The sequence below is a fragment of the Hoplias malabaricus genome, chromosome 2 (genome assembly GCF_029633855.1).
Source record: "Hoplias malabaricus isolate fHopMal1 chromosome 2, fHopMal1.hap1, whole genome shotgun sequence".
NCBI classification, from domain to species: Eukaryota; Metazoa; Chordata; class Actinopteri; order Characiformes; family Erythrinidae; genus Hoplias; species Hoplias malabaricus.
The window spans coordinates 39747513-39758607 of NC_089801.1; the positions used below are offsets into that span (position 1 = coordinate 39747513).

The 11095-nt window shown below is 40.5% G+C and overlaps 1 protein-coding gene across 1 annotated transcript; it reads left to right on the plus strand.

Annotated features, from left to right (window-relative positions):
• Positions 1-2450: 2450 nt before the first annotated feature.
• Positions 2451-5903, plus strand: LOC136685648 (zinc finger protein 658B-like). Its single transcript, XM_066659423.1, has 2 exons — positions 2451-2495; positions 3258-5903. The coding sequence occupies exon 2, from the start codon at positions 3348-3350 to the stop codon at positions 4554-4556; it is 1209 nt and encodes a 402-aa protein (XP_066515520.1). The 5' UTR covers positions 2451-2495; positions 3258-3347; the 3' UTR covers positions 4557-5903.
• Positions 5904-11095: the final 5192 nt, after the last annotated feature.

Sequence of the window (11095 nt, forward strand, 5' to 3'; positions counted from 1 at the left end):
ACACACACACACACACACACACACACACATACACACACACACACACACACACACACGCACACACACAGACGTGCACCAATCACTGATCAATATGCTTTCATCTTGGCATGCTCACACTCGTTCGTCAATAACTTGGCCCCTCTGTGATGTTAAATCACTGATAAACGAATCAAGTCCACACTGTGTGAGTTTGTCTTCCACTCTCTGCTACTCTGGGGTTAGCCTTCATCTGGGTTTGATCCTTGAGCTCCTGTCTGGTTTTAGTTTTAACTGAGTTCAGTGAAAAGTGGGTTTAGTTTAAACTGCATTTAAGTCCATTAAGGGTGAGAATCTGGACTTCTGTTCTCCAAGTATCAGCATTCTTACTGAACAGTCCTACACACGCACACACACACACACACACAAATTCTGGAATCCTAAGCGTTCCCAGTTTAAACACAGCACTATGTGAATGTAATTAGTTTTTTTATGGTTGTATTTTTAGTTTAATGACTCTGACGAGCTGCAGATTCCAACCTAAAACACACACACACAGTCAGAGTGAGAGAGAGAGAGAGAGAGAGAGAGAGAGAGAGTTCTGTTAAAATATCAGAAAAAATGTGATCAAAACAGAAATGAAATGAAATTAAAATATTAAAAGGTTAAACATGCCACTTCCTAATGATGTTAGTAGTGACCAATGGGAGACGTAGCTGAATTAATCTACCTAGAGACCACATTGAGACCACAAGTCAGTCCTGATTGGATGTTGTTTTCACTGAATGTCCTTAATATTTTAAGACTTGTTGTAGCCAAAACCTAACACTGCAGGCATTAAAATAACTTGCTTGAAAATGCTTCAGCAGCGTTAGAAACCAAGGGACCATCTCTAATTACTTTTAAAAAATGTCCCTGTGATTGTACTTTTATTTTATTGTTAATATCAGATAAAGTCTGTTTCTAATACTCCCCCATGATTAGCTGTATTTTTTGTTTCACTTTTATTGAAAATTATTTTAAATTAAAACAAGGCATACAACACCTCCTTTGTTTCTGTGTGCATTTCTTGGTTCAAGACAGTGAAATTATTTGCCAAAGTTAATTTTTAACTAATAATTGTAGAATTCAGTTCCTCTTCTGTTATTTGTTGCATTCTGAGAATTATCAACTGTGACATTAGACACAAATATAAATAAAGACTGAACTCTGAACTCTGAACTTTGAAACACTCCACCATCTTAAAAGGTGTTGCAAAAGTAAAGGAATTAATTTTTGTGTCAAATACTGACTGTAGTAAAAGTAAAATTTATTTCTTACAAAAATATTGAATGGACTGAGAAAAATACTCATAGAGGTTAATGTACTCAAACACTTAAGGGTTTAAGTATTTAAATAAATTTTAAAATACTCAAGAAAGTACAAATGGATCAAAATTTATATAAGAACATGTAATTGAGTAAATATAAGTAGTTATACACACACGCACACACACACACACACACACACTCAGTGTGTCTCTCTTGTCTCAGACCTTTAACAGATTTCCATTTGAATGTTTAATGATCTTCCACAGAGTCAGACACTCCCAGAGCTTCAGAATACAAAGAACACACAACTTCACATAAAACACACTGCAGAAACAACAGAGCTCCAGAACACAATGAACACACAACTACACACAAAAACTCTAGAAAAGAAAGAAAACAAAAAACCAAACAACAACACGAACAACAGAGACAGCAGAGCTTCAGAACACAAAGTACACAGAGAAATAACACAAAGCTGATTAACAATGTTTATTTTGTCTGCGTTATTACAGCATTATTGAACAAATGTCCGTGGGTTTCTATGATATTTTTACTACGGCTTTGGTTTCAAGGCAGAATGTCTGTCTTCGCAGTTCAAAGCTAATGTAAACAGAACTGAAAGATGGATAAATGAACCCTCACTTTTTTGTTTTTGAATAAGAAATTAAAAACTGCCTGTTTATACTTCAACAAATGCTAAAGCACCAAAAAACTCTTACAGCTGATTCTATTTTTAAACGAGAAATTATGAAAATATTTCATAATTTCAGGTATTAAAGTATATAATTTTACTGTTATTGTGACCCCAGGTATTTTATTGGTTTTCTAATTTTATTATAAAATGTTACCATTAATTATCGTTTTATTCTTTTTACTATTTGACATCATTCATTGTACATCATTTTGAAGGCATATGCATTAACTCTGAATTGTGAATTATTACAAAAATAATAAATAAAATGTATTAAAATAAACTAAATGGCCCGTTCCTTTAAAGTAGAGTGCGTGTGAGCTTGAGTGCAGTCTAACCTGCTGCCCCCTGCTGTCCAGTGAAATTGTTCCTTTAGCTTAGAGGACCGCGTCTCTACGGCCATTATCCAATCAGACAGCAGCTGCTGTGGCGCTCCAGCCAATAGCAGGGCAGGGGGCGGGTTTTGTGGAGCGGGACTGTGTATGAGGGAGAAAAATCAGAACCGGGTTTTACTTAAGGTAAAGATTTTTCCAAACAGTTTACACTCTTTTAATGTAAATTAAGATCCACTTAAAACAGAGTCGCTATTCACACCCTGTTTAAATTCAGGGAAAAATCAGTTTAAGGTTTGTCCACACAGTTTACAATGTTTTACCGAAGATTATGGTCCGTTCACTGCTGTTCCACTGTTTACACAGTGTTCTACTAAATGCAAAGATCCTTTTAATGTTGTCCCTCTCAGAAACAGGGGTGGACATGTTCTTTATTAAAAAGGAGGCTGGAGAAAGAGGGAAATGTGGGGTCTGTGTCCACACTGAGCTCAGTGTGATATTTACAGAGGAACAGACAATGGACAGTGTTAATGTTCTCATCATTTCTCATCTATGTCCGTCCTAGTGATAAATTGTTGATAATAAAATGATTTGGTGTTTTATAGGTTTTTATTACATATACAGACATGCCCCTATGACTGATGCTGAGTAGAGGGGTGCAGCAGCGCCACTCTTACACGTTATGGCCCTGCAACAAATAACCTAAAATGTCCCTGTTTAAGAGTCTGATTTGAACCTATTCTGGTTTGAGGTCGAAGTGATGATCAGCTAGTCTGGATCACCAGTTCGCCTGTAGCCTAACATGGATGCAACCTTGGAACTAGTAACGTCTACCTCCTGCCTCAATGCCAACATTCCTCAGGCTAACTCTAGAGCTCACAGCATCACACAGTCTGTGCCAAATGTAGTCTGACTGAATTTTACCTTGCTTTCCTTTTACTTTTCCAGAAAAAACCCATCTCATTATAAACCTCCTGCTCCTAGTATACAGGACAGCTCTACTTCCAAAACTACATAAAGCACCCTCAACCAAGAACCATGCTGAAGTCAGGAGACATTAAATGTGAGGATACAGCATGTGGAAACTCCAGTTCTGAGGAAGAATCCTTGAGTACTCTTCAAACACAGCCAAGAACAGACAACAGGAAAAAGTACGAGTGCTCCGAGTGTGGGAAGAGTTTTAATCACCTAAGTCACCTCAAACAACACCAGCGCATTCACACTGATGAGAAACCTTATCAGTGCTTAGAGTGCAGGAAAAGTTTCACTCATCAGAGTTCTCTCAAAAAACACCAGCGCATTCACACGGGTGAGAAACCATATTCCTGCTCAGAGTGTGGAAAAAGTTTTAATCAAAACAGTTCCCTCCAAACACATCAGCGCATTCACACCGGGGAGAAACCGTATCAGTGCTCAGAGTGTGGAAAGACATTTAAACATCAGAGTTCTCTCCAGCAACACCATCGCAGTCACACCGGAGAGAAACCGTACTACTGTTCGGAGTGTGGGAAAAGTTTCACTCAACTCGGTTCCCTCAAAACTCACCAGCGCATTCACACAGGAGAGAAACCGTATTCATGTCCGGAGTGTGGAAGGAGTTTTAATCAACACAGTTCTCTGAAAATACACCAGCGCATTCACAATAAAGAGAAACCCTATCACTGTTCCATGTGTGGACAAAGGTTTACTACACACAGTCATCTCCAAACACACCAGCGTGTCCATACAGGGGAGAAACCATATTCTTGTTCAGAGTGTGGACAGAGCTTTTCTCATATCAGTAATCTTCAAACACACCAGCGCATTCACACCGGAGAGAGACCATATAAATGCTCAGACTGTGGGAAGAGTTTTAATCAACACAGCTCTCTCAAAACACACCAGCGCATTCACATTGGAGGGAAACTGTACTCTTGCTCAGAGCATGGGCAGAGCTCTACCACTCAGAGTCACCTCCAAACACGCCAGCAGGTTCACATTGTAGAGAAACCGTATCAGTGCTCATTGGGTGCGACAGATTTGAACCAACCGAACTCTCCCCGACCAAAGCACTGCATTCACACTGGAGAGAATGCGTATAAGTGCTCAGAGTGTGGACATAGTTTTACTAAACTGAGGATTTTTCAGAAACATCAGTGCATTGTTCCAGAAAAGAAGCAGGAGCACTGCGCAGAGTGTGGAGTTACCTTCATACTTTCAGATTTAAAGATGCATAAGTGCATTAAGAAAGAGGAAAACACTTTCTGATCATGTCGAAATGATGGCTGGGGATTTTATTGTGTGTACGGTTTTGTTGTATTTTCATAATAAAGTATTCGGCTGATTTTAAATATCAATACACATTATACCACAGTTTGTTCCGCCCCTGCAGTGTGATTGGCTAAAAGATGTGGTAGGCATGCCAGTAATGCACAATAATAGCACTATGACCAAAGAACTTCAAGTATTACTCCGCCACATACATATGTAACCAGGCAATAACACCATTACCTTGTTGATAAACACAATTTTTCTGTCCTATTTATCTTTTAAAAAATGCAGTGGTTGTGGAACTACGGTATAATCACCATAATACCTTCGAGGATTGTGCTGTAATGTGAGATACTGGCCCTGGTGAACTGATCTCAGCCTGGGGCCTCATGTTCTCGACAGCAGGAAAGCAGCGCCAATATCTCACATAGCAGCTCTCTATAAGGTGCTTAACACACATGGCTCTGTTAATGCATTTATTATGGCACATCTTTCAAAGAAAATAATGTTCCTTTAAACAGTACTGTGTTAAGATCGTTGGGATTTTGAGACCTCTGTGGTGTGAATGTGTAATTGTAAGTGACATATTGAAGGATATTTTGTAATGTGGGATAGTTTTACAGACCCTTGCCCTGTGGATGAAGCTGATGATGGAGAACATGTTGAAGGAATTTTCTAAAGTGAGCGTAGGCAGAAGTCTATGAATAAAATAATAAAATATCTTGTGGAAGGGAGGGATCTACTGTTTCTCATCTTGCCTTTATCAGTTAAACATTGGTTTAACTTTTTCTCTAATCCACAAGTACCCAGCCCACTGAGCCAGAGATCCACACCACTACCTACCCACTCTTAGTGTTAGTTTTTCACAGTTTCAAACGCACAGACGCAAAAACCAGAAGCTTAGTTTCAACCGAAAACTGTTCAGTGGATAATATCATTATTTGACAGTTATTGCTGCCAAATGTATTTAAAAATTCTTCCTCTGTATGACTTATGTGTGGTTGCCACGTAGGTCTCCCATTTTCACAAGTGACAGTGAATGCGAGGCAGTCCAGAACATCTCCACAACACATGCTGTTTTACAACAAATACACAGGGCTTTAATTACTTTGATTGGCTGATTCTTCATTTCTCAGCTGTCACAGCTGAGGAATGAAGAATCAGCCAATCAAAGACATGGGTAAACAGACAGCACGTTTGTAAATTAGCCCAACAGACCAACAGAGTCTAAACATTCTCCAGGTTTCCACTGAAGCGGCTGAATAAAAAAAAAAGAGAGAGAGAGAGAGAGGTTTGGGCCTAGAGTGTGATCTAGAGGGAAAACTCGATTTTTTTTACTGTTTTCCGTTTTCTATCTATATTCTCTCTCTTCTCTCTCTCTCTCTCTCTCTCTCTCTCTCTCTCTCTCTCTCTCTCTCTCTCTCCTCTTTCTCCAGTCTTTACTTTCCCTCCCCCCCTTGTTTTCCCTGTCACTCTCCTCTTTTTGTCTCTGACCTCTTTTTTCCTTAACCCCCCCCCCCCCCCCTTCTTACTTTGTCTCTTGTGATATTGAAATAAAAACATTTCCCACATATTTGTATAAAAATAACTTTATGTAAACCATCTCTGTGACTTCAATAGAAACACTGGAAAGTTTTGAACATAAACATGCCACAGAAACTAGAGAAACTTCTAGACTGTTCTACACCTTTGCAAAAGCCTTTTACAGATGTCAGTTGTGTGTGTTTTTACAACCTATTTGAAGTTTGACATCAGTGTTATCATCTAAGACCTCGTCCTGTCAGAGACTTTATTGGCAGACATGTTCTAGTTGAAAGCTGTCTGATGTATGCTTGTGCTTATTGTAATAAAATCTCTACAGTTCATAGTAAATGTCCCTCATATTTGTGGAAGGATGGTGTACATATGAAAAATTGGGATATGATAACCCCCCCCCCCCCAAGTCGGTGCGTGTTCATATTAAACTGAAGTTACCATGTTCTTGAACCTTAACGAGTTATGCAGTTTGGTCGTAGATCTCACTACATTAAAATGATTAACAGGAAGAGGAAAAAAGGGAAGGGGTGAGTTAAAGAGAAAACCAGGAGAGAGATAAAAGGAGAAAAGCCGGGGGCAGAGAGGTAGACAAAAACAGAGAGAGAGGTTGGATAGTTGGACAGATGTCTTGCCCCTCCTCCTAAGCCCCGCCTCCCCTCCCCTCCCCATCAAAGCAGGCTGTGTGTTCAGCTGTCCATCAATCTCTGTGAGTGACAGCTGGGAGTGTGTATGACATGGTGAGATTGTGTTCAACACAGGAATGTGTGTGTAGACACACACATACAAAGCTGTCAATAGAAATGTTTTACATCTCTCTCTCTCTGTGTGTCTTTTGCTTTTATCACTGTTTCTCTCCTGGTTTCTTTTTGTTCCTCTATGTTGCCTTCCCTTTTTCTCCCTTTGTTTCTCTCTCCCTCATTCTGTTTTGTTTTCTCTATACCTTTACTTTGCTTCATGTTTTTATGTGTTTAATGGAGAATTATAATAACATTACTAGAAACATTTCATTACTGTTTGGAATGCAATATTTAATGAATGAAGAGATGAATGGGTGAAAATTAATGAATAAACGAATGGTTGTATGAATGAAGGGACAGCTGGAAAGGATCCTCCCACACACACCCTCTGGGTTGCAGCCTATGGACACATCCCCAGGGAGTTGTAGAGTATGAGGGAGTTTAAGGCACTTTAAGGTGGGTCTGATTAGATTTTTAAAGGAACGTTGAGTAATAAACAACCATTATCAACCAGGAGGGATTTTCTTTCTCTCTCTCTCTCTCTCTCTCTGTGTGTGTGTGTGTGTGTTTTCAGAGTGTTAAAGTCAGAATTGCTGAAATCTGTGATGGGTTCCAGTTCAGTCTGAACAGGGGTGAGATGATGTCACTGTATCCTCTGCTATCTCTGAGAGTAATAAGAATATACTATATATCAGGGCGGCATGGTGGTGCAGCCGGTAGTGTCGCAGTCACACAGCTCCAGGGATCTGGAGGTTGTGGGTTCAAGTCCCACTCCGGGTGACTGTCTGTGAGGAGTGTGGTGTGTTCTCCCTGTGTCTGCATGGGTTTCCTTTGGGTGACTGTCTGTGAGGAGTGTGGTGTGTTCTCCCTGTGTCCGTGTGGGTTTCCTCCGGGTGCTCCAGTTTCTTCCCACAGTCCAAAATCACACATTGGTAGGTGGATTGGCGACTCAAAAGTGTATGTGTGTGTTGTCCTGTGAAGGACTGGCGCCCCCTCCAGGGTGTATTCCCGCCTTGCGCCCAATGATTCCAGGTAGGCTCTGGACCCACCACGACCCTGAACAGGATAAGCAGTTACAGACAATGAATGAATACTAAATATCAATATATAAGCATTGCCTCACTTCATTGTAAGTGTGTTGTTTTAGCACGTTAGGCTGTTTTATATGACTGAACTTTAGGCTTCACTTTCACAAAGACATTTATGTTGATGAGCCTAAATATGGGTGGAGTGGGGAGGGCACTGTTTTTACCACTGGAGCCTGAACGTGGTGGAGTGTTGCCTTTATCGATAACTACATTTATCCAAAAAGCTGAATATCTGAATCTCAAAATTAGAAACCAAATACATACCCAACAAACTAATATCTGTACCTGAATACATAGGGCTAGCCCTATTGTTCAGAAAATAAATGCCCACTTTAAAATTAAGGCTGCATGGCTCTTCTCGCTGATTCGTTCGCTACCTCGTGCATACACGGTGCCACTAAGGGCACAGAGTGTACACAAATAAACCAGAGGTGTTCTAATTTGAGGTGTAATGCGAAATGGACTGCAGCTTTGCCATGCTTCGTTGTAAGTAGGTTGCTGTAGCATGATAGGCTGTTTTAGGCTTTGTTCAAGACTTTTATGTTGACAAGGCTGAATACATGTGTAGTGGAGGGTTGCCTTTATCGCCACATTAATCCTAAAAACCAAATATCCGAATCTCAAAATTATAAACCGAATTTCTACCCAACGAACAACTATCCGAATACCCAAATACACTGGGCCAGCCCTAGTCAACCCCAAACCTCACTCCCCTACAGTGCAATGGGCTGAATCATACTACCAAATAATTTACATCAAATTGAGATGGGAATGTCAATATTGTAGAATTTCTTGCTGATTATGAACAGTGTTATTTTTCCTATGTAGTGTTTTCAATGTGGGGCTGAAAGTCCTGGATGCAGTAATGATGAGGCTGAAGTAAGTGTACTACAGTGTGTGCTCCAGGGCAGTGCTGCCCAGGATGAACTGGTATCTGTCTTATTGATGCCTGGGCTTTTACTGGAATACCATTACTTTTGTCTTCCTGACAAGGGTCCAGTTCTGGCAGTATTGTTCCAGCATTTCCAGGTGCCGCTGTAACCCATGAACGCTCAGGGGAGCAAAACCAGCCCTGTGCTGCCTATTCACTATTCCATATATTATTCACTATATAGTGCACTATTATAGGAAACTGAATTCAGGAGGGTAGGCTTTCACCAAACAACGCAGTGGATTATGGGTAATCTGGTATCTGCTAGTGTACATGGGTTGTACACTACTTTTTGCAGTTCATTGTGGGATTGTTTGAGTGCACTGAAAATTGTCCACTATGTTTTTGGACAGTATTACAAAATGGTGGAACCCCAAAATAGTGCACTATATATTTTCGGCCACAGCGCAGGTCTTCTGCATAGAGCAGGAACTACACCCCACTCTCTTCTCTGCACAGTGAGACTGGGGGCTGCAGACTGTTCCAGCGGCATCACTAACTTATTAATGTAGATGTAAAACAGTGTTAGACTCCAGCTGAAGCCCTGCCTCACTCCTTTTTTTCTGTGTGAAAAACATTTTTCACCATTTCAACGTTTGTTTTCCGAATTCATTGATTGGATGACATCATACACTTCCAACTGTGTAGCACAGCCCCTCACGCCAAATGGAGTCAAATGTCTTGAAATCTACAAAACAGACTAAGACCTTCCCGTGTTTGGTTTGGTGAACGTGTTGCTATGTGGTCAGTAGTTCTGTGATTTGGGATGAAGCCTGTTTGATTCTTACTCAGGACACTGTGTTTGTTAAGGAAGGACAGACTTCTGTTGTTTAAAATGACTGTTAAAACTTTCCCGGATTACTGCTCACACAGAAATTGTTAGAGTCCAGTGTGTCTCCACTTTTGGTGTCAGGAAAACAACCTGAACTCAGGACCAGGCTGAACAGTTTGAGAAATATCTCTCTCTCTCTCTCTCTCTCTCTCTCTCTCTCTCTCTCATATTCTAGCCTATCTTCATATTCACCATATGGAAAAAACATCAAACAATGGCACACACAAAATCTGAAGGTGTTTGTGTGTGTGTCTTCCCACTGACCTCTGGACACAATAAGAGCAAACACACAGCTGGCCTCAAAATGTCTTCCTGAAGTGTGTGTGCAGGATGTGTGTGATAACGAAAAAAACATCCTGCAGTGTGTGTGTGTGTGTGTGTGTGTAGCTTATGAACAGAATCTGCAGTAAAGTGTTCTCTGATGAGCGTGTTAAATTGGTGAACATTATCAGTGGTTCATTGTTCTCCTTTGAGCATGTCAAGCTGATGAAGTGTATCAGTGATTAGTGTTCTCCTCCGAATGTGTAGCATTGTGTGTATATATATATATATATACAGGGGTTAGACAATGAAACTGAAATACCTGTCTTCATCTTCATTAATTGCACATTGCACCAGTAAGATCATGTGCATCCAATGGTTCAAACACTGTATCCTGAAGGCGGTGCCGTGTATCAGGACGACAATCCACCAATACACACAGCAAGACTGGTGAAAGATTGGTTTGATGAACATGAAAGTGAAGTTGAACATCTTCCGTGGCCTGCACAGTCACCAGATCTAAATATTATTGAGCCACTTTGGGGTGTTTTGGAGGAGCGAGTCAGGAAACATTTTCCTCCACCAGCATCACGTAGTGACCTGGCCACTATCCTGCAAGAAGAATGGCTTAAAATCCCTCTGACCACTGTGCAGGACTTGTATATGTCATTCCCAAGACGAATTGACGCTGTATTGGCTGCAAAAGGAGGCCCTACACCATACTAATAAATTATTGTGATCTAAAACCAGGTGTTTCACTTTCATTGTCCAACCCCTGTACATATATATTATATACATTTGGTGAATAGTGACTATCAAAGAAGTTTTATTTAAGGAATGAAAGTCATGATGTTGTGAGTCGCTATATGATATTTATTGGAAAATCTCCCTCTGTCCTCACTCTCCCTCTGAACTAGGGAAAATGAGGATGCTCAGCTCGTCCAACTGATCGCTCTTACGTCTTTATGAGTTTACTTTTTTATGCCATTACAAACTGAACCTAAATTCAAAAAGAGATAAAATACCCACAACATCAAACACCTGCTGTGATTCCAACGGTAAACACAATCACCCAGCTATTAACTTCCACTGAGGCCAAAGCACAGATTCAGACTGATGCCTGGTCCACACGACAGAATTTTAAGAATCAT

What these genes read in the sequence shown, in the direction of transcription:
- LOC136685648 (XM_066659423.1), top strand. Translation starts at nt 3,348, where the DNA reads ATGCTGAAGTCAGGAGACATTAAATGTGAGGATACAGCATGTGGAAAC.